This window comes from Lissotriton vulgaris, chromosome 7, assembly GCF_964263255.1.
Source record: "Lissotriton vulgaris chromosome 7, aLisVul1.2, whole genome shotgun sequence".
Lineage (NCBI taxonomy): Eukaryota > Metazoa > Chordata > Amphibia > Caudata > Salamandridae > Lissotriton > Lissotriton vulgaris.
The window spans coordinates 338,634,917-338,659,361 of record NC_141695.1 but is presented as its reverse complement, the minus strand read 5'-3'; the positions used below and the strand labels follow the sequence as shown (position 1 = coordinate 338,659,361).

Below are 24,445 nucleotides of genomic sequence, written 5' to 3'. Positions count from 1 at the left end.
TTATCTGTCTCCACCTCCAAAATCAGTCAGGTCACCGAATGTGGTGGTTCTTTTCCCTTCCCTTTCCCATGAGGGTCGATGAGATCGATGTTGAATGTGATGACATTTTATGATTCCTCGAGTCAGGGGAGGAACTTCATTGTGATGGTTATTTCCCAATTTTTTGTTTCCAAGGGTCATCATAGCTATATCCCTATCTCTTCCCAGAGGTGAGAGAATTTCTGGTGATGCCCTTCCATGCAACCGTTACATGTCCTGTTCTGTCTTTTCTTCCTCAGGTGTCACAGGGGATGGTGGGCCAGTTGGCTGCTCGCCGTGCAGCTGGAGTCATTCTGGAAATGATTAAAGAAGGGAAGATTGCAGGACGGGCGGTGCTTATAGCTGGGCAGCCAGGCACCGGAAAGACTGCTATTGCCATGGGTATGAATAGTCCGCTAAAGCAAAGTTCTATACAGTACATCTGTTGTAAATCATCCAGTTTTTGTAGAGAGTATTCTCTGGTCCTCTGTGGTACCTCTGCTGTGTGTTTTCTACGGACCTAGTCCGTAGAAAACACACTAGTCTAGCCTTAAATATGTAGGGAATCTTTTATGACATTTACTTTTTCTGTTAAGCTTACAGTTCTACACAGTGTATCTTTAGGATATATTCAGTGGTCATGTGCTGAGTCTGTACCTGATGTATACCTACCTCTGTTGGAAATCTTCTGTTCTGTAATTGCAGTTCTGTCCTTTTTAGGTCGAGCCTAAGCGTAGCACGCATGCGCTGCTCTAAGGAGAGGGCCTCTTGGAGCTGACCAGCACTTTTCACAAGCTTGTGCCTGTGGCTGTTTTTTCCTGCAATATTTCGATTGGTGTTTGCGTGCGTCTTCCTTAAAAGACAGCACGCAATTGGGTAAAGGCGGGTGCATGTCCCGCCTTTCCCAGCAAATGTAACCGCCCACAGCCTAGGGCTTGCGGTTACGCACAGAGCGGCATCTGTATCCAATTATCGTAATTTGAAACAGATTGCCTATTGCTCGCTCTCGCGCACACCACTCGTTCTGTTTCTACTTTTCCTCGGCCCATTCACAGTTGCCCACGCCCACTGGGGCACACGAGGGGTTGGTTATGCCTGTAATGGCGGTCTTTAACGTGTGTCGAAAATCTCAATGCTTTTCACACATGCGTCGGTCTGTTTTCCCGCTTAATAGGTTCCTTAGTACTGATCTGAAATGTTGCGGCTGAGCCTTGCTTAAATCACTTTTTTTAAATGTAGCATGCGCTCAATATGAGCTTCTTAATAGCATGCTGTTTTTCTACCCTTTTTGTCCAAGGGTGTATACTATTGTACAAAGTGGCACATTGATATGAGTAAGGGCTTTGAAACCATGCAGCACTCTTATTAATAGAATTAGTACGAGACTGACCTTGTGAAACGTATGCCGTTTTGTCCAAGGGTGTATACCATTGTACAAAGTGGTACATTGATATGAGTAAGGGCTTTGAAACCATGCAGCACTCTTATTAATAGTATTAGTACGAGACTGACCTTGGGAAACGTATGCCTGCAGCTGTCAGGATTGGATTCCTGTTTCTTTTTTGCCACCTCTTCCCCGTACTTGTAATTCAATTAGGGACTTGCTAGGTTTTCTCTAGAATGCCATTTGCTGGTTAAGTAACATCAGCAATACAGGCACAGAGATTGGCTGCTGATTGAATTACACCTCGGCAGTAAGGGCAAGGAAGTATGCAGAGGGAGATCTGATGAGGGCACAACTCCACGGTAGGCACGCCTCTCAGCAGCATGCTCTCGAAGCTTTTACTATGTATGTACATGTTATGAATTTATTTTTGTACTACTGCACGGCTGACTGGATGTGAAGAGCTGCTGCAGCATTGATTGATTTGCACAAAGTTTGCTACTTGGCGTAATACCATTACCAGACAGTGAAGTAGTGTGGCTCACTGGTTAGAGGCGGCAGACCCGAGAGCAGAGGACGGCCCGGGACCAGGGTTCGATTCCCGGCGCGGCAGGTTTCTGGACCAGGGTCAGCAGACTCGATAATTCTCTCGCCTCGGTGCCCACTCTGATCAGCGATCACACTCGGCAACTCTGGGCATTAGCTTGCCTCATCTTCACTAACAGCCCCACCAGACCGCCGGGGATGCCTGGTCTCACCCTGGAGATACCCATTAAGGCACCATCTCTCAGGGAAGCCAGGAAGGGTTTCGCAGCGGTCGAAGCGCCTTGGGACCCTCCGGGTAAGTAGTGCGCTATATAAATGCCTATACATTTACATTTACATTTACAAGCATAAAGCAGAGTGAGGCACTATGATACTAAGTGGTTTATAGCACGCTATATTCAAATTTTCCCTGGGCCGTTTTAGCATTTTTTAAAAATCTAATCCAGTGAGCCCCGGGAGAGCACCTTGGCAGCTCAGCACACTTCACATGTATTGCATTACTGCACAATTGATTTCGGTCAGAGATTACACAGTTCGATAATTTTGGCACACCCCTTTGGCCAGGTTGTGTTTAACAGTCGAACCTCATTAGAAGCCCCGCGTCGGAGTCAGGACTTTTTGAGGATCCTTACGTTTCTAGTGAAGGTGAATATACAACCTGCAATAGTTATGATTAGTTTATTCAGGCACATGGCTTCCCTGGCCTGTTCCATTTATACCATGTGTGCATGTTTTTATAGACTTTTGAGAAATCTATTTGGATGAAGTAATCCCCTTCAAGGGGCCATAAAGAACTCCAGCCTGACAGCCGTCATGCAACTTATGCTGGTGTCTCTTCATTACCAAGGTTTCATTACCACACTGAGGTTGTCCAGGTGGTCTGATGGGTGATTCAAAAAGATAACCAACGCTATCTTACCTATTAGAGTGCCTTATTACAGCAACTTTTTTTTCTACAGCACCTATACCTGACTTTTTCTATTCTTTAAACTACTGCAGTCTCTGTTACCCAATTTAACAGTACTTTCACTGTCCTGGGAAAGATGAATCGTTAGGACCATTTTAAATGTGCTTAATTGTCTTTTTGTGATGCTCTCCCAGTTCAGCCAGGAAACTCTATCTAGCAGCCACGCTGTTCTGCAATGTAACTTAAAAAAAACTGGCACAGCCAATAGCTCTGGCTAAACACTTATAAGGTCCCAAAGGCGAGACCTATTGGCTATGCCAATGCTTGTTTTGGCTGTCACAGTATTGTACCTCTTTAGCGTGTGAACATCAGACTTCCACAAGTGAATTTTGCTCATTGATGCAGACTTTTAGTCTCTTACATCAGCAGAGCATTTCTGTGTGTGCTCGACACCACATTTGGTGGTGCCCGAGTGAGATGCACAAGTTTTTACTTTATAGGCTTTAATGGTATGGATGACGTGCTGATAAAGAGCAAGGGTGCTTTTGCTTGTTTTCTGATAGTGGTCTCAGCTAAGCAGATTTTTGTCTAGCAGTTGTGGATGCTTATGTACAAATCTTGGTTTTTGTTACTGCTCATTCTTTGTTTCTTCATGGGTCTGTGTAAATGGGAATTTGGTGTGTAAAAGAGGTTCTATTGGATTCTATGCCAACGCCTGTAGTGTGTGCTATACCTTACTTTCCACCTATATCATACCCATTGACAGGCATGGCTCAGGCACTTGGATTGGACACCCCATTCACAGCAATTGCCGGAAGTGAAATATTTTCTTTGGAAATGAGCAAGACGGAAGCCTTGACGCAGTCCTTCCGACGGTCCATTGGAGTACGAATCAAGTAAGTGAGACGATATTGCCAGCTGGGTAGAACTCTGCGTGTATATGTTACCACACTGTCATATGCTTTTGGTTTGCTCCACAACTTCCGCTCAGCCTTTCTTCACAGAACCACCCGGCTCCTCCTTCGTAAATAGGCAAGTGTTGCAGGTGTCTGTTTTGTATTGAATACATATTTATACATAATAAGGACACCGCAAGACGTTGATAATTTCTTTAATCAAATAGCAGCAAAAGACCACACTTTGAGATGCATTCATGAGCTTACTGAACTCCGCGATAAGGCTACTTCTTAACATCAAAACTACCTAGGACATTGTGGACTCGCAACAGGGGTTTCACTTGTTATATTATTTGCCTATAGCCAGAGCTTAGTTGTGGAGCACAGTACATAGGTTTGTTTTTGTTTGTTTGTCTCGATTGTGGCAAAGTGATGAAAGGAATGCTTGAATTAACCTCCGCTTCTGGTGATTGCTTGGGTAACAGTCTAGGCCATTATTTCTCGCCCACTGTGCCACTCTATACAAAGAGCGCCCATATACAAATCAGTCTAAGCTACCTTCATTAGAAACCATCCAGCCCGAACTACACAGCCAGGTCACCTCCAGATGGGAACATAAGCAATTACAGATTTGGTTTTGACCTACTTGAGCTGCGTCAATAAAGTATAGCTTGAGTACTGTGACACTGTTTATTTATTTATTTATTTCTGAATTTGTAAAGCGCATGGTTACACTTTCAGTGTGTCCCCGCGCTGTCAGAAGAGCCATCTACTCCGTCAGTCAGACAAGACGGGTTAATCTTTAGGGAAGAGGAATGTTTTGAGCTTTCTACGGAAGATGAGCTCCGATGTTTCCACTCTTAAGCTCAGGGGGAGAGAGTTCCATTTATGTGCCGCCAGAGTACGAAAGGATCTTCCTCCCATTCTGGCTTTCTTGTGTCTGGGGACAGCGAGGAGGCCTGCTCCTAACGAGCGGAGTTGTCGAGTGGGCGTATAGGGGCAAAGAAGGTTCCGAAGGAAGGCCGGGCCCTTGCCATGTACGATCCTGTGACCAATACAAAGGACTTTGAAATCAATTCTTTCATTGATCGGAAGCCAATGTAGTGTTTGTAGGGATTTTTTTGAAGGGGCTCTTCTGGGCAGCCGGAGGACCAGGCGAGCGGCAGCATTCTGAATAGTCTGCAGTCGCCGCCGGCTAGTGGCAATGGCTCCCAGATAAAGGGCATTGCCGTAGTCCAGTCTTGACGTGACAAGGGCGTGGACCAGGGTCTTCCTAGATGATTCTGGGAGCAGGTCGATGGTTTTGCGGAGTTTCCGTAGAATCGAAAAGCACGTACCGGCTACCCGTCTAGTATGGTAGTCGTAGTCCAGCTTTGAGTCCACCCATACTCCCAGATTCTTGACCTGATCACTAGGGGCAGGAAGGGGCCCCAGGGTCTGCGGCCACCAAGCAGATGACCAGACTGAGGGGGGTTTTCCAACAATCAGCACCTCAGTCTTGTCACCATTAAGACGGAGGCAATTCTTCGCCATCCATCCCGCCATATCCTGGAGGCATGCTGAGAAGTTAGCGGCGGCTTGTTCAGCAGGTTGGGTCAGAGCGACCACCAGCTGTGTGTCGTCTGCGTATGTCACTACTTCTACCCCGTATCGTTCCGCAGTAGTAGCCACGGGGGTGACATATAAATTAAAAAGGGTTGGACTGAGGCTTGAGCCCTGCGGCACTCCTTGACCGAGGTCGAAGGTGTCGGAGCATGCTCCTCCTTGCTCTACCGAGAAGCTACGGTTGGTGAGAAAAGATTCCAGCCATGACCAGGCCATGCCTGTCACCCCTCCTTTCTTCAGACACTGTAGCAGCGTATGATGTGCTACAGTGTCGAAGGCTGCACTGAGGTCCAGGAGCACCAGTGCTGCCACATGTCCTGCATCTACGTGCTTCCTCAGTGCCTCAGTCGAAAAAAGGAGGGCTGATTCCGTGGAGTGGCGTGCTCGGAATCCCGATTGGTTGGTATGCAGGAGGCCTCTGGACTCTATGTGCGCGGATAGTTGTTGGTTAACCAGCTTTTCCGCCAGTTTAGAGAAGAAGGGTAGAAGCGAAATGGGGCGTAAATTGCTAAGCTGGGACGCACTGATGTTGGGTTTTTTCTTCAGAGGCAGTACGACTGCCTGTTTCCACCGGTGAGGGACCTTGCCAGTGTTGAAAGAGGTAGATAGTATGTGGCCAACATAAGGTGCCAGATGACTCATGGCGCTGGCCAGGAATTTGGCAGGGGCAGGGTCGTGCGGGGAGCCTGATTTAATGCCTTTAGCGATGGCTATCAGGAGATCCTCTGACGGAACTTGGTATACTGTGAGGCAGTCTTCGATCTTTGCCTCCCAAGTTGCTTCTTCATGAGGAGGAAGAAGGTTAGAGCCAGTTCTTGCATCATCCGGGAAACTGTTGTAAATGTCGCGTACTTTTTTGTGGAAAAATTCCGCGATGGCGTTACATGATTGTGCTGATGTGTCAGCCTGCTCTAAAGCGGGGGGAGGTGAAGTAATCTCTTTATAAATCCTGAAGAGTTCCTTGGATGAGCAGTTAGCACTATCTATTCGATCCGCATAAAAGGTCGCTTTGGCTTTCCTAATTTGGAGGTGGTATTCTTTTATGCTAGCTCTGTATACATCTCTTGCCTCTAGTGAATAGTTCTTCCTCCAGGCTCGTTCAAGTCTCTTACAGGCTGCCTTGGTTTCTCTAAGAGTTGTGCTGAACCAGGGTGCAGTTTTAGTTTGTCGCTCCGGGCCCTTATTGGCCCAAGGGGCAGTGATGTCCAGGGCTTTAGTGATGTGTCCGTCCAGGGCTATGCAAGCTCTGTCAACGTCCACTCCTAAGTCTGCGGGGGAACCGTTTAGTCGGAAGTGATGCTCGAAAGAGTCCATGGAAAACCGGGCCCATTTCCTTTGTCGTTTATTGGCGCAATGGTGAGTTTTTATATGATGAGTCATGACTGGGAAGTGGAAAGGGACTAGGAAGTGATCTGTCCACAGCAAAGGAATGGGAGTATCCTGTTTCAGATCCTCCAAGTTATTAAAAATGGGGTCAAGAAGGTGCCCCTGACGATGAGTCGGGAGGTGGGAGGCAGTTACTAATTGTAAGGTTAGCAGCTCTTGGCACAATTCTTGAGCAGCTGAGTTGTTAAAGTCTTCAATGTGGAGATTAAGATCCCCTAATACAAGGAACTTCCTGTATCTCATAGCCAATGGGGTGACGTTCTGGATAAGACTTTCCGTAAAGTTTCTGCTACCTCCAGGGGGTCTATAGATCAGTAGACCTTTGATGACCGTATTTTTGTCAATACCGATGGAGAAAGCTCCAGTTTCGCTATCTGTTATAGTAACAGGTTCGAGGGAGCATGTCATATTCATTCTATAGATTATGGCAATGCCACCTCCCCTTCCCTTAGGTCTATCCTGCCTGCAAATTGCATATCCAGGGGGCAGGGCCTCCCTGACTTCAGGGTCTGAGTCTTCGTCCAGCCAAGTTTCAGTAAGGCATAGTAAGTCCCATTTGTTGTCAGTTATAAGGTCGAATACTTCGAGTTTATGTTTTTTGAGGGAGCGACAGTTAAGTAGAGCGCCACTGATTTTTCTACTGTGCTCTGGTTGGGCATTGCCGTTGGGCGTGCTAGCTTTGGGGTGTTTATTGAGGGTGAAGCCACAGTTATCGCAGGAATTAGTAGGACTACTGAGATCTATACTGTGCTCACATACCTTCAGGTAGTTGGTGCGAAGGCTGAGGAGCTCCTCTTTGTCGTAGCGGTTATCTGGGAGGTGAGGACCAGGGGGTCTGGCCCCGTGCCCCGGTCTGCCGCGGACGGGCGCAGACGGGCTTGCCTTAGGCGCGCCTTCGGCGCGCAAACGGCGCTCCCGCTGCGCTCCCGCTGCGCTCCCGCTGCGCTTGTCCGCTGCGCTTCCGCTGGCAACACTGGTGACACAGTGTATCATTGGACCCACAAATGGGCATACCCAATTGCACTTAGGGTATCAACAGCAACAAACAGAGTGGCTCAAGAAGTTCCTGAATTAATCTCAGTCACAGTAGGAAAGGATCTGGCTGGGCAGTTCGGGTTGGAATGTCCATATTGAAGCACGACCAAAATCTGATTTCCATATGGCGTGTTTCTGACTAAAACGACTCCGTGGATACAAAAACAGTGGGCTGGAATGTGGCTCCAAGCGTTCAGCAGTGGATTGAGATTCATTCAGCCATTCCATCCATCACTTTGTTTATTTGTTGCAACTCTCGTTGTGTTCATTGCGGGTGGTAGACTATTTTCAGTATTTGGTCCAGGCTGGTCATAGTAGCTTAGAGGATCCTCTTTACTGACTGATGAGGTGTTCCTGGAACAGAGAGGTTTAAAACTTTCTCAAAAGATGTGAGGCTAACATGATGGACGGAGGGAGAGGGGGTACCATATTTTTTTAATTTAGGTTTTATGAGCTTTTGTATCTAGCCTGAACATTCCCCGGTTCCTTGTCTTCATGAGTTTTTCCCCACCATTTCAACCTGGGAACTTATTAGCACTACTTTGCAGGTTTTGAAACTGAATTTGAGGCTGATAGCGTTAATGTAGTGATTCATGCTGCACTTTTGTAATTTATGAGCACTATCATTAGCAGCCTTTACTGTTAACCACTTGTTACTCCACTTATTGAACTCAGAAGGATAGCAGACTAAATCTTCTTTACTGGGATTTGTACGTTTAGGCTGTGTAGCCTGTGGATTACTACATATCGCAGTGGTGAGTGATTAATTAACGGAGCCATCCTACAGTCTAACTCGGACATATTGCACAGCAAACTAGGCAGGGAGTCACATTTTCTGAATGTATTTCCCGATCTAAATATAGAATCTCTGACATTAGTTATTGGACACTTTTTTTTTAAACTGCTGTTTTATAAAAATTCTCTTGGTTCAATGAGTTGAGTTGTTTTGAAAGGGATTCTTAGCACCGCAAATAAAGCTATTCTTTTAATGAATTCCTCTAATATTTTTGCTCACGTTTTTTATGACGCTTGTAGTTATGCTGTGATGAGTTCTCCCTTCCTTACTGATGAAATAGCAAGAACTTCTTTCTATCCTTGCTTTACAAAAAAGCATGTTGTAATTGTGAGCACTCACTGGCATTTACAGTCTTACTGTCATGTAGCTTTTATGCTGTGTTTCCCCATATCAGAGCTAGCTTCACTTGATTCGGTCTCTTGGACAAGTTTCTTGATTGTGTCTGTGAATGGGACTTGCAGGCATGACCTTTCACCCACCTTCTTTGCAAAATGGGCATACTCCCAGTATTGGAGTTTGTTTCACAATGGAAAACAGTGATAAAAATATTAAGTCGAATATTTTTGGGATAAAAATAATTATGGCAAAAAACATCTTCTGGGGAAAGGGTTTTTTCATGATTATTTACTAACTTGGGATCCAGTCCCAAATGTCATAAAGTACTTGCATTGCATAAACTCTTTAGATTTCTAAAAAAAGTTAAAGGTGATGGTTGGTTTCCTCTTTTTCTTTTTTTTATGGTGGGTCTTAGACATTAAAACGTTTTATTTAAAAAAAAAGATAAGGAGGAAAGCTAGATCTGGATGGGCGTTACAAAACAAAAACTTGTTAGGTAAGGGAATAACGACAGAACAGGATTGGGGAAGAGAAGAGTTCTATTCAAAGGTAGGCTAAGAAGTACATGGAAATAAAAAGCAGTGGTCCAAGTACTGATAAAAGGCGAGGAGGAGAGGAAACTGCTGCAAACCTAAACCACACCAGGGAGAAATGACCGGGAGGTACTGAACGACAGAAACATTAAATCATGAGTAGATGAGGACACAAGTGGAGGATTTTGGTGGTTCCTTTGCCACAATAAAATAACACACAGAAAATGGTCTTCGTGAATTTCAAGATGCAAGCCATTCATCAGGTGGGGTTTGTTAATCTGGTGAATGTCATTAGTTTTAAAACTTTATGGGAATGGGTTTGAGGAAGCATTTTCAGCAGAGAGTGTTTCATTATGCATGCAGTTCTCACACAGTTGAGCAGCACATACTGGGATTTTGTCAGACTTTAGTGAAACAGTAGTGAAATAGCTCACCCATAATGCACCTGGTAGCTTTTCCAAAGGACAGAGTTTAGGCTATCCTAAGCTCATAGTTTTGAGACCTGTTGAAGTGGTTTGTCTTAAAATTGTCACTTCATATCCTGCAGTGTTTTCTTTCATTAGAGGCTTTACTAGATATAAGGGTACTGTTTTCTCTTTAATGCTCTGCCATCCATCCAATAAGGCTTGTGCCAGGTTACGGAAAAGTGGTAGCATTGTGGACGTTTGAGCCTATTATCAGTCATATTGCCCTGTACCAGCAGCCTGAACATGTACTATGCCTGAAGAATGAGCAAAACTGTCTTGATGCAGTTAATATCAGTTCTGTTTACCTAGAGAGCATATGTAACTGAAAATGTAATTAGAAATTCTTAGTATTTCTGCCTTACAGACACCCTCTGCCAATAATGCTGGTACCTTCTAAACATATATTTGATGGGCTGGGGGTCCTTGGTGTGCTGTGTGTGGCTCTGTAATTGTTCTTCTGGTTGCCCTTCCAGGGAGGAGACCGAAATTATTGAGGGAGAAGTGGTTGAGATTCAGATTGACAGACCTGCCACAGGAACAGTAAGTATCTTTGCTCACCAGCTGCCTCAACCTTCTTTTGCTGCTCGCTCATGTACTTGACAGAGTTAGGTGCTAGTTGAAGTGTATGCAGGATATTTAGAAGGCCACCAGTTTGTCCCTTTTGCTCCCCCATTCACCACCGACTCTGTATCTTTCACCTAGGAGCACTTCTCCTTCTCATGTTTGCGGCCATTGTTTTCTGCTTGCTCCTACACTTTGTTTAGTTAAAGGTTGTCAGATGGTGTTTGTGAGCCACCACGTTTCAGAGCCATTCACCCCACAGGTGGGAGACGGAATGTCTGGTGATCTGCTCTGAGTTAATGGCCATACATTAAGCTCCCAATCATGCACCCTGTGCTACCTAGAAGTGTTCTGGCTTGCTCACAATCTAATTTGTTGAGAGGCCCATCTTTTACTCAGCAATAGCCTCTGAATAGTATGATCTGGTTGCTGCCTTGAGTTAATGTGAGTTGCCAAGCAGGAGGATCCCTGTAACTCTTGATCTGTTTAATGGCTCTCAAATATTGGTTTTGGCTCTAAAAACGTATTAACGCTTTCTCGTGCAATTATACTATACAGAAGAGAAGAGCCAAAGTGAGAGAAATTATTATTTCTTTCTTTTAAATCCAGATTTCATGATTTATACCCTAATTTTATAGGACCTTTGGTTGGAGCATGGAATATAGAGTTTTCTTGATAAGTGGGTTGCATGATGGCTCCTGGATGTGGCCAGTGGTTCCTATGTTTGTCCACTGGTCTACAAGATGATTCTTGTGCTGCCACTTGTCTGTTCTAGGGTCTGCTGAAAAATAAATTGTTTCTTTGTGCGGATTCAGAATTTTTTTGTACACGCCTAGTATTCACATTGCCCATTCAAGTTGTTTCCTGCTAGACCTCTAGTGCGATCGCTTAGCTGACTCTCTCCTTTGAGGGATGTTAATTATTGTTCATTAATACTGATAATCTCAACCTCTTGCCACTTTTACCTAATAGAAATCTCTATTTTTATGAATAAATAACACCTATCTGGCTCAACTTTAAATGTTTATTAAAATGTCTGTTCTCATTTTGGTAGTTAGGTCGGTCTATGACTCCGTGGTGCAATGTAGTCCAGAGCCCCTAAACATCCCTTACATTTTGTTCTCTGAGCAAAATTTTGTGAGCAATAGCTGCCGCCTTAACACCCCTAAAACTTCAGATTATAAAGCATTTTTATTTATTTAATTTAGTGTTTTGGCAGCCCCATACCCGGAAGTATTTTTCAGGAGAAAAAATTATTATACCTCTTAAGTTCTTTTTCATCTACAGTGTTTGAGTGACTATGCTACCATTTTTGTTTTGGCAAGTTCAAAAAAAAAACTGCTGGAATTTGACCTGTTGGGTTAAATTAACTTCTTAGGTTACTTTTCTGGGTAAAAAAGTGTTCAAAGCGCTTTATTTAAATTTTCTCGCTCTCCACCACATCCTCCACACCCCTTACCTCCCCTGGTACGCCATCGCTTATTTCGACTCTCATTGCTTTAGAGTGGTTAATAGTTAAAGGGTTTAGAGTTGGGATATAGTTCGAGTATAGAAGTCAACGATCTTGGATTAGGGGTTGGAGATTAAGGATATAAAGTATAGGGTTAAGTGTTTGAAGTAAAGGGTTGACGGGGTTGGGTAAAAGAGGCTAAGTTTTAGGGCAGCGGTTCTTGGATACCATTATGGCTGATTAGCTGCGCTTTATAAGTCCTGTTTGATTAATCTTTTGAGATCTGTGGACCCCCACTGAATCCTTACTGGAATGCAAGGATCTCCACTGAGTTACCATTTGAAGTTGGGGACCTGTGCCTATGCAATTTATATGATTTGAACTTGAAACTATACACAAGTACCAAATCAAGTATACACCAAACAAATGCTCAAATATTGAAATATTTGGTTTAATTCACAATCAAGTACAGAACACGTTTTACAGTGTTCAGTGTTGCTTCTATATTTGTATATACTTTATTAATTTCCATTTATTAATGTTAATATTATTTGATATTGTAAAACTGTTGCAGACCCTCTGAGTTGGCCGTACGGATCCCCAGTGATCCTCAGACCACAAGTTAAGAACCACTGGGTTTGGGTATATGGTTAGGGGTGTGGGTTTAAATGATTGAGATATAGGAGGAACGGTTTGGGGTGTACGGTTATGGTTTGGGGGAATAGAGTAAAAAGACTAAATCTGGTTTTCCTAGGGATCCATGCCCGCCATATGTCTTGCAAGTGGTCCCCAGTACGATCGCAGTTCATCTTGCTAAACTCTTAATGTGCTGATCTCTGGACACTTTCCAGTAACATAGAAAAAGGCATTGGTACGTCCTATTCTAAATAAAACCATCCCAGGATCCCACAGAGATTAAAAACTATCGGCCCATTTCTCATCTACCGCTCCCTGCAAAAAGTTTAGAAGAAGCTATAAATGAAGATCTGATGGCCTTTCTGGAGGCTAGAAACATTCTAGATCAATCGCAACAAGGTTTTTGGACACAGCACTGTACAGAACCTGCCTTAGTTATTGCTTCCGAGAAGATTAAAATACAGGTGGACGGGAAGGCAGAGCAGCACTGATCCTGCTGGGCCTTTCGGACACGTTTGATATGGTGAACCATTTGGTGCTTATCAAAGGGGCTAGAGCGGGTTTGGATCAGGGATGCAGCTTTGACCACCAACAGTTACTTCCTGTCAAATAGAGAACAGGCCAGTGAGCTCGGAGGATACACCTCTAAATCATTCTGTCTTCCATGAGGGGCGCAACAGGGATCATAGTTATCGCCTACACTTTTAGGTTTAAAGCATTTTATTAAGACAAAAAATAGGAGGCAAGGGAGCATGAGGGTGGGGGTTACATACAATTAGGTGAGAAAAGCTGAGCATAAATTTATGAGTGCGATGGTGGACAAAGCTACTGCAAAGAAAAAAACAATGGCAAATGATAAAAGCTGAGTACAGTCGACACCATCAAGCAGACCAGAAAAGGAAAAGTAATAATGCAGGAGACCAACCCCACCACCCCCAGAACTCCCCCCCCCCCCCCCCCCCCAAACATCCCAACTCACCCCAACCTCCTGTTTCAGTTGCTGAAAGGGGACTACCCCCTCCGGCCCATAGATCTGGAAGAGCGCTCGGCTGCGCCGCCTGGAAGTATTTCCGGAGGTCCGGGATGCCAAGGCCCCCTGCCTCCAGAGCCAGCGTGGAGAGAACCCTCTTCATCCTCGGTTTGCGGCCCTGCCAGATGAAGCTTGCGATGTCAGCTTGTGTCTGTCTAATCCAGCCCACGGGAGGCTGGAGCGGTAAGGCTCGGAAGAGGTATAAAATCTGGGGCAGAACCGTCATCTTGACCGCAGCAATTCTGCCGAGCCAAGACAATAGGCCCTTACTCCAGCGGCCTAGTTCCTCCCTGATTTTCCTGCTGAGAGAGGCATAGTTAGCCGTTACCATCGCTGGCAACGTTGGCGCTAGCAGAATCCCCAAGTACGGCACCAGAGATGACGACCACTGGATGGGAAAAAGCCGCTGCAGGTCTCGTCTAGTATCTGCGGCTAGGGACACATCCAAAGCCACCGACTTGCCCATGTTCATCTTAAAACCAGCCACTTTCGAAAAAGCGTCTAGTTCATGAATACAAGCCGGGAGGGCCCGTCTAGGGTCGTCCAACGTTAACAGGACGTCGTCTGCATAAAGACTGACCGTGTGGATATACTGCCCCATCTTGATCCCGACCGTGTCTGGGTTCTGACGAATTCTCTGGGCAAGCGGCTCCATGTAAAGAGCAAAGAGGAGTGGGGAGAGCGGGCACCCCTGCCTAGTGCCCCCTTCGATCGCAAAACTACGGGAGCTGCACCCATTGACTCTTACTGTCGCCGACGGGCGCTTGTAGCAGTTGAAGACCATCGAGCAGAATTTGTCTCCAATACCCAGTTTCCGGAGCACCTGCTCGAGATAAGGCCAGTGAACCCGGTCGAATGCCTTCTCAGCATCCACCGCCAGCAGCATCCGCTCGCCCGGGACCCGCAAAGCTTTCTCCAGAATGTGAGCCACTCTCTTGGTGTTATCGACCGTCTGTCTGCCCGGCACAAAGCCAGCTTGATCAGCCTCAACCAGGCCCGGCAGATGCAGGGCCAGCCTAGACGCTAAAATCCCCGTGTACAGTTTAAGGTCGACATTCAGGAGTGAGATAGGCCTGTATGAGCCGCACAGGGCCCGGTCCTTCCCAGGCTTCGGGATCACTGATACCGTTGCCCTTAACAGGTCCGGTGGGATGGCTCCTGGCTCCGAAAAGGAGTTAAACAGGCGGGCGAGAATAGGGGCCACGACCGGGCAAAAGTTTTATAGAACAAGGACGTGTAACCGTCCGGGCCTGGAGCTTTCCCGTGTTTGAGCCTCGCTATCGCCGAGACCACCTCCGCTACGTGGATGCCACGCTCGAGGTGTTCCGCCTGAGCAGAGTCCAGCGCCGGAAGGGTCACTGACTCCAAATAATCCGAGGCATCCTGCGTCGAGGGGGGTTCCCCCGTGTACAACGCTTCATAGAAACTACAGAACGTTTCTGCCACCGCGGCGTCATCAGAGACCGCCACCCCGTCCGCACCTAGGAGCTCCTTCACCACGTTACGTTGGTGCGCGATACGAAGCCTATTTGCCAAGAGTTTGCCACATCTATCCCCTCCTGTATAAAACGCATGTTTGAGACGCAGCGCTGCGTATTCCGCTCTATCCATGTCCAACGCCGACAGGAGCTTCCTAGCAGCCTTCAGCTGCCTCCAAACCCTTGGAGCTCCGGATCGGCGGTGGACCTGTTCCAATTCCCGGACCTGGGCAGTCAACTCCTCCCTCTTGCGCTGTCTCTCCCTATTCTCCGCGGAGGAGATGGATATGAATTCCCCCCTATGAACCGCCTTCAGTGCCGCCCACTGTGTCGCTGGCGAGGTGTCCGAGTTGTCATTGTGTGCCTGGTATTCCCGAATCGCTTCCTCAATATGCTTCACCACCGTTTTTTTGTGTAGGAGGGTGTCTCTGAGGCGCCACACCCCCCGGGAGGGGGAGGCCGTCGGCAATGCAAATGAGCCCACGACCGGCGCATGGTCCGACAGCGAGAGGACCCCAATGTCCGCCGCCGTAGCAGCGGCACGCATCGGCCCACTAACCAATAAGTAGTCCAGCCGTGCGTAGGTCCGGTGCGCATGGGAATAGTAGGAGTAGTCCCTGTCTGTGGGGTGGAGGATGCGCCAAAGATCATGCAAATCCATGTCAGTGATTCAATCCTTCCCAGCCTGTGAAAGTTCCCCAGTCTGCGGGTATCGCTGCGCTGATCTGTCTAGTGTAGAATCAAAGACAATATTCAAATCACCCCCAGTAGGATATGGCGATCGGGGGAGGTAGTCACATCTACCAGCACGGAGTCCAGAAAGCGCTCTTGGTGGTCATTTGGGCTATATAAGGAGCCAACCGTGAACGTTGTGTCCCCCAGGCGGAGGCGGTATGCCAATAGCCTCCCCTTCTGTTCCGCAAATTTGTACAATACCTCCCCCCTGAAGGAACTCGCTAGCAGGATGGCTACTCCCGCGGTCTTAGATGCAGCAGAGGAGAAAAACTGAGTTGGGAACTTAGCAGAGCGCATCCTATGACAATCCCGTGATAATAAATTGGTTTCCTGCAGAAGGCATATATCGGCCTGTGTCCCTCCAGCAGAGATAAGATCGCCCTTCGCTTCACAGGATTATTCAGACCCTTAACATTAAGGGTCACTACCTTCAAGGACGACATATCCCCGGGAGACCGGAAACGCCAAGCCACGGGCAGATTATAAGCAAAAGGGGGCACGGGCCAGCAGCGCAGGACAAGCAAAATAGAGCCAAGCAATAACATTTGAGACATTGGACGGTACCCCCTCAACCCTTAAACAACACCCAACCCCCCCCCCAAAACAGACCCCTGGCAACTGGCCAACTCCCCACCCATGAACCAACAACCCATTGTCCCAGTCAAGTCCCAAAACGGACAAGTCTGTGGAAAGTAGTAGAAGTGGACGTCCAGCCACTCGTTCTCCCTGCCTCCCCCCCGACCCTCCCTCCAGCCCCCAAAACCTGGCACCGAAGAAGCTATGTCCATCTCCCCCCGGAGTGAGTTTACGCCGTCAAGGCGACACCGTTCGTGGGGACAGAGTCCCTGGCCGCTTCCCTCCGTGCGCTGGCCATGTCTGCCCTAATAGTGGGAGAGTCCGGCCGTCCAGCACTCGCCGCCGACCTCCTCCTCGCTGATCTCCGCCGTCCTCCTCTATCCGAACGCCTCCAGTTCGGCGTTGCTTCTCCCTCTTCCGCGGCAGTGAGGCCCAGGACACCGCAGACATCTTGCAAGGAACGCAGTTGGTGGAGCTCTCCGTTCCAGCGAAATATCAGGCGAAAGGGATGCCCCCAAGAGTACGGCGTCTCATGCTCTCGCAGGAAGTCTGTTGCAAGTTTGAAGGACCTGCGCTTCTGTAGCGTGATAGCGGACAGGTCCTGGTACAGTGCCACAGGGCGATCACGGAAGGTCAATGGTTGCTTTCTGCGGGCTTCGGCCATGATGCGCTCCTTCACCGGGAAATCCGGGAGGTAGGCCAAGATGTCCGGTGGAGGTGCCGTCGACTGTCGCTGTCGGCCGACTCTGTGGGCTCTGTCGATTCGGATCGGGAAATCCGCGGGTTCTCCCAGAATCTCTCGAAACAAGTCCTTCAGGTAGCCCGTCAGATCTGTCCCCTCATCCGCGGACGGCACACCCCGAACTCGGATGTTGTTCCTTCTTGACCTGTTCTCCAGGTCCTCATTGTGCGCCTGGAGTTCGACATGTTGCTCCCTGAGGCGGAGAACGTCCTGCTGCAAATGGACAATCTCTTTGTCCCTCCGTTGAGCCGCTGCCTCCGCCGACTCCATCCGTTCGCCCAGGCCCTCCACCTCTCTACGGACCTCGCGCACTTCGCTGGCCACCTCCTGCTTCAGCGTCTGGAAGTTGGCCTTAAGCGAGCTGAACAGATCTTTCATGAAGGACCTCGTGACGGGGGGCTCGCCTCCAGTCGGGTCCGCTGCAGCCCTCGAAGAGCTCGGGGACGGTTGCGCCCTGTCCCGCTGCTGCTGGGCCCTGCTAAGCATGTCCGGCAGGGTGCGGTCTCCTTTCCTTGACCCTCGGTTCCCCGACATTCGTGCCCCGTGAGCTGCCACACTCCACTCAATCGGGAATGCGAGCTCGGGCACTAGCAGCAGGCCTCGGTTCCGATGAGTCTCCAACAGCCGGCAGAGCGCCGCCAGGGGGAATGCCCGTGATAGTAGGGACACCAAGGGATCTGCGCCACAGAGGACAAAATGGCGGGCCAGTCCTGTCGCAGAAGGCAACTCACAGCCCAGCCCAAAGTCAGACGCTGGCCCCCACCAGGGGGACCCAGGCTGCAACGTCCCTCAGGAAGGAAGAGCTTTGCCGGGTCTGGAGTGCAGAAGTCGTCCCCGGGCGACTCTATAGGAGGGCTTCGTCACCGTCGCCTGGAAGACAAGATGGCGGGTGGGCGTAGCCGTGTAGATCGTCCGAGCCCGACGGCGCCACCAAAGTCGCACCGGGAAACAGTGTCACTGATAGGTGTCCCAGCCGAGGCCGACCAGCCCACGAAGAGAAACAATAAACCTGGCCTCAGATTCTGAGCAGTGTCCCAAGCTTGCGATGGGCCGGGGTTCGTTCCATGTCGTAAGCCACCGCTGCAGATCCAGGGGCCACCACGATCACACAACAGGGTCCACTCTTTGCGGCAGCCCGTGGCAGCTAGCCTCCGTCGTTCCCAATCGGGCACCGCCTGATGCGGGCACCCAAGCGAAGTCCATGCCAGGCCACCATGTATCAGCACCAGGGTCCGTCCAAGCCACCAGGCCAGCGCTCCGCTCCGCCCCCGAAGCGCTCCGCAGTTCGTTTATCGTCTCTAAGCGTGCCTCCGCCGGATCGTTCGGGGCCAAAGTTGCATCAATATGCGCCCCAGGGCCTCCGCCACTCGACCCTCGGTCGCTGAGCGTCAGCGGGGGGAGAGAAGCTGACGAAAAAGGGCTCGGGCCTAGTCGGGCCGGAGGAGCTGCGGGAAGAAGCGTCTGCTCTCCCCGCCATCTTGGCCACGCCCCCTCGCCTACACTTTTAAACATCTATGTCACCTCCTTGGCAAAATGTATTTATTTACATGGTTTTTCTTCAGTATCCTGGTCCAAATTTAGCTACATTTCTAAGAGTATTCGGGACCTTCACTGACTGCCTGTTTGTCAAAGGGTCAAATTTAAGGCCTTATGTATGGTACACAAAGCACTGCAGGAAACTGGCCCTCTCTACTTTCAGGAAGTCCTTTCAATGGCACGTCCCTCATTGTGACCGAAGATCATCTGTCACTAAATTAGTAGTCATCCCTAAAATAAAGAAGGTTAATTGGGTTGTCAGAAACCTTTCCTATTTAGTTTGCAAGTTTTGGAATTCCATGCACTTTTCAACAAACCGGGCCTTTTTTAGGAAATCTTTGAAGACATGGCTCTTTGTCTCTAGCATCAGGCAGGTCTTTTCCTTCGTCAGCTTATTTTTTAGGATGCTAGTGCCAAGATGTCTTGGCATTCGCACGCTCTAGAAAACCTCACTTACTGTATAGTTTTATGGGTTTGGAAATTAGGGGTTATATCATAGTTTAATGGTGTAGCACAGCGTTTCCCAAATTGTGGTCCGCGGACCTCCAGGGGTCCGTGAGACATTCCCAGGGGTCCGCAGGACTCAAGTGCCTGTCGCAGTGAAAAATTAAACACCCACGCGTCCTCACAGCACACAAGAGCTGTGACACAGAAGGCAGAAAGGCACAAAAAAAAGTGAGTGGAACAGAGGGCAGAAGGGCACAAAAAACGAGGGGAAAACGAATGGAACAGAGGGCAGAAAAAACGAGTGGAACAGGGGGCAGAAAGGCACAAAAAACGATAGGAACAGAGGGCGGAAGGGCACAAAAAATGATTGGAACAGAGGGCAGAAAGGCACAAAAAACGAGTGGAACAGAGGGCAGACAGGCACAAAAAACGAAGGGAAAACGAGTGGAACAGAGGGCAGAAAGGCACACAAAATAAGTGGAACAGAGGGCAGAAAGGCAGAAAAAACGAAGGAAAAACGAGTGGAACAGAAGGCAAAAGGGGCACAAAAACAAGGGAAAAACGAGTGGCACAGAGGGTAGACAGGCACAAAAAACGAATGGCACAGAGGCAAAATACAGAATACAGAAATATAGGGGCAGATAAGAACAGAAGGCAGAACGGGCAGAGAGTCACGGGGGCAGCGATGGGAACAGAAGGGAAAACGTGGCATAGACACGGTGCAGCGAGGGGTACAGAAGGAAAGACCGGGCAGAGAGAGCACGGGGACAGTGAGGGGAACAGAGGAAAGAAAAAGGGGCACGGACTACATACAGGCAGCGGGGGAAAACAGACAACAGCAGTCACAGACACAACAATGAAAATACAGGCAATACAATAAAAGCAATAAAACATTGAAAGGCACATGTGTATAGGTTACCGTTACTTGGCAGGCAGGTAAAAATAGATGCAGCCAGGATCAGCAGTAGGATTTTCGTGCTGCTGTCTGATAGCTCACTTTCCACAAGCCCTTGGGTACCACTAAATAATACACTGCTGTATGCATACATGTCCATGCCAATAGACCCAATTCAGGCTATCTCCCTCTTGAAATTGCCTCTGCTTCAAAAGGCGTTTTTAAAAATAAATTTCAATTGTACAAATTGCATGGGGGTCTCCGGCTTCCAGTAGTGATTTAGTGGGGGTCCTCAGGAGTCAAAAGTTTGGGAACAACTGGTGTAGCATATAGGGTATGAAGTTTAAGGATACTGGATTAGAGGTTGAGGTAAGGTTTTTTTCTAGGGCAGGGTTCTCCGTCCTTTTCTATAGTAAGAGCTGTTTATGTTCAATAAAATTCATCTCGATCTACTAATACAAATTATCAATGTTTCAATAGTAATCACTTGAGACAAGATTCCATTAGTGACCGTTGACTGTTGAAGAATTGCTAGAAATGATCACCTTATCGCATCAAGAAAAGTCACCAGTTCTAATGTAAAAAAATTGTAATTTTATTGTCTCTACATGTCAGTCACCCTTGGCCTCAAAGAAAGAAAATCAGTAATCAGACTTGCCAACATTTGGAAACATGTTTGATTAAATCAAAGAAAAGCTTTTCATTTACTAGGTTGAGCTACACATATGAGAGCTACTCACGGGTACCTCCGAAGCTACTCGTTGGAGAACCCTGATCTAGGGTGTTCGGTTTTCTCTTTTAATTGATTACCTTCGGTAAAACCCCATCTACACATGTTGGTTAGCGCCTCGAGGAAAACTGCAAATGGCCACTAGATGGCAGCAGAACATTAATTACTTCAGTAAAGTGATGTAAAACTATCTCAAAGGAAGGGCCCTTTAAACTGTTACTTTTGCCGTCCTAAAAAAGTGTTTATATTTAAAGCTCTATCTATTCAGATGTATACACTTCTATTTAATTATCTGATGTATTAAAACGCCAGACTGGAACTATAATTGTCCTTTAAATATTTGTAGAAAGACTGTAATACAGAGTAAGCCCTGTATTTAAATAGGTGCTTATCTTAAGAGTGTTCTATTTTAAGTTATGAGGCCATGGGTTTCTTTTCCAAAGATTTGTACAACTTTTTTTGCTTAAAGGAATCATGGCGGATCAATCGCCAGCACAGTGTTACTGCCATACATGTTTAGATGGAAGTCTTTTCTTAAGCTGGAATTTGCTAATAGGCAACATTACAAATAGTAAGGTGGTTAACTGTAGTGGAGAGAATTAAAAAAAAACAAAAAACCTTTGCCGTTGTATCTTACAGGTGAATGGATATTTGCACATGTTTTCTCTGCTTGGGCACTGCAGTCGTAGCAGCACTCCAGGATTACCAGCTAGTCTCTTTTAACGATTCACTGTATTGATTATTAGCGCAACAGAATTGTGCTATCTGATCTCCTGCAATCAAAAGAGCACATATACTATAACAGTGGCACCAACTTTGCTTCCCAGGCATTGAGATACTGAGTCTCATCCATTGTGCTCTGGATAGATTATCAGAATTCATTGCCTGGTTGAGTGGTTACCCTTAATTGTGCAGGGAAAGTCCTTTGTTAAATGTTATTCACCATTCCTTTCATTGTTATTCAGCTGGAAGCATAGTAACAGTAGATCCCTTGTGGCCCAGTGCAAGTGGAAGCATGTGTCTTTGACTCATGTGCAGCACTAATGTAAACTTCCTGACCTCATAACATATGCTGATTAATTATTTCTTTTTGTGCCCACATGCAGTTAAGGGTGCCCCGTAAGCAGGATAATTAACGCTAACATTAGTAACCATTCTACAAAGCTCTTAGGTGCTCCCTTTATACTTCAGTCTTCCTTGCTGGACAGGACACCTGCAGGACTCTTACCCATTTCTAGTTCCCTCTACTCACTGATCTGTCACACAATTACTTTTCTGATTCTCTAAGGGCTCTGCTGCCCCTTCTGGCATCACTGCCCTGCATCAAGATTGTAATGAAGGAGGGGCTTCTCATTTCAAGGCGTGTAACTTTCAAATTGTAGGTCATGATGTAGAGTGTACACTGAGACTGGGCACTTAATCCCCAGCTTGATATTCAAAGCGTTTTGGGTGATATTTAATGTGACTTAGATTTCAAACCAGCATTTTGCCTAATTCTGAATTTCTATTCATGCCAAAAACACAGAAACGGGAATGTATTCAAAAGTGATTGCATGTGTGCGCACAGTTTGGTCACACAGGGAGGCTGGAAGTAAAACCCACACATCACCTTGTTCCCCAGTTTCTCAATAAGACAATCAAAGCAACAAGAGATTTTGAGGCCTTTTCTCCAGGTTTTAGTACAGTGGGTAGTGGGCAGTATTTGTGGTGAATATTGTTATTCACCATTGCTGTCACCGGGCATAAGATTCTGTATCATTCCTGTTCAGTTATCAAGATTGACTCTTTTCCTGGTGGGGATGGTCCTGCTCCAATAAGCATATTATTGGGGAAGATCTCTGCATTGTCTTTTACAAGCACTGGAAATACACCATTTCACAGCAAATGTTTGTGGTGCTTATATTTAGGTGTATAAACACTGATTTTAAGAACCTGGAGAAACAACGAAAATTAGCTACTGAAATTCACAAAATAAAACACTGGAAACGGGACACTCTAGTTATATATTTGAAACGCTGGAGCATAGGGTTAAATATTATATATGGTTCTGGCTGTAAGGTTTCATGGTTTGGCATGGAGGTTAAAATTAAATGTAAATGGTTCAGGAAATAGGATTAGTGGTTTGGATATAGGGTACAGCAGGTGTCTTCAACTAGTTGATTGAGAGCTACCAGTAGCTTTCAGAAACCTTCAGCGTACCTACCGGCCTTGGGTTCATTTTTATTAACTAAAAAGTGCGATAAGTGTTAGGCTTTCCTTTTAAAGTTAAGGACATTGTATGTTTATTTTACATTATTATCAGGCTTCAGATAGCAGAGCCCTACAATGATCAGTGCTGCTATCAGATTTATGACCCATGTGGGTCACAGAGGTTCAGAACTGAAGCACTGAGGTATTCATCTCTTAAAAGTCGTTCTCACCTCCGTATTAGAGCATGAGAACAAAGTGATATTTCTGAATGCTTTTAAATGAGATGAAATTCAAATGGAGTGCTCATGATTACGTTAACTCCAAATTTTCTCAAATTTCAAAGTGGCACACGTACAAACGGGCATCTTGCTCCTAATGGCTAAAGAGACACTGCCATATTTATAACTGAAAAATATGGTCATTGCCCTTAAATGGGAGGCATTTAAAGTGAAGAAACAGTTTCTATGAAACATTGTCTTAATTGGCTGAATTGAAAGTAGAGACATTTTTATTTTATTTTATGAAGCGTATTTCTTCACTGTAAATTCCTCACATTTAAAAAAATGACTATTTTCTTGTTATAAATATGGCACTATCAGCCTGATTCATCAAGCTGAATTGCGCTCGCAAAGGGCCAGATTCTGAGAATCTGGCCCTTTGCGAGTGCGATTTTTGCATTTGGGATTCATCATCCCAAATGCAAAAATCGGTAATGCGATTTCGCTATTTTGCGAGGAATTACATTTAAGGAATCTCTATTTGAGATTCCTTAAATGCAATTCATCATCCATTTTTAAATAGCAAATTCGCAATTACTTTTGGCCCATAAGAATTAATGGGGAGTTATTCCTTATTTGCGATTAGCAATTTGCTAATCGCAAATAAGGAATATGTAGGAATCGCATTTTTTTTTGCGATTCCTACATGAATCCCGTTTTGCGAGCCTGTAATAGCGATTCCTTATGAATCGCTATTATAGACTCGCAAAACGGGTCTTTGATGAATCAGGCTGTATGTCTCAAGGCCACTGGGAGTAATATACCTACTGTTTGTGAAGACACTCTAATATGGGAGAAAATTAAAATGGTGAGTTTTATGTAATGCATTTAAACAAAGTTACCTCTAGAGTAGAATTACCTCTCATTTCAAAGTGTCGCATTTGTCCACATTAGGCATTTGCTTGCAATGGCTGGTAGACATGTTGCCATATTTATAACTGAAAAATACAACCATTTTTTAAATAGGAGATAGTGCAGAAAAATGTTCCATCAAGCGCAGAAAAAATTCATTATTATGAACATTTTTATGCACTTTAAATGGTTGTATGTTTGTTTTGTGCCACATATGGTGAAAGGTATGAACTGAGCCACAAGTGCCTACAACACAGGCTATCTGTCACCCATACACATATATCCCATTCATTCAAACACGTTCATACATTCTCACAGACCATGCACTCACTGACTCGCATAGCAGCCCTATCCTAGTACCTCCTAGTCACAGTATTTTGATCAAACCATCTAATCGGGC

General features: G+C 46.5%; 1 protein-coding gene across 2 annotated transcripts in view; it reads left to right on the top strand.

Moving 5' to 3' along the window:
• Positions 1-24,445, top strand: part of RUVBL2 (RuvB like AAA ATPase 2) — a 169,498-nt gene that overhangs the window by 35,730 nt on the left and 109,323 nt on the right. For both annotated transcript variants that reach the window (XM_086930199.1, XM_086930198.1), the window contains exons 4-6: positions 279-420; positions 3,622-3,751; positions 10,383-10,449. In XM_086930199.1, coding sequence (XP_086786325.1) covers positions 279-420; positions 3,622-3,751; positions 10,383-10,449 — 339 coding nt within the window. The remainder of the gene's footprint in view (positions 1-278; positions 421-3,621; positions 3,752-10,382; positions 10,450-24,445) is intronic.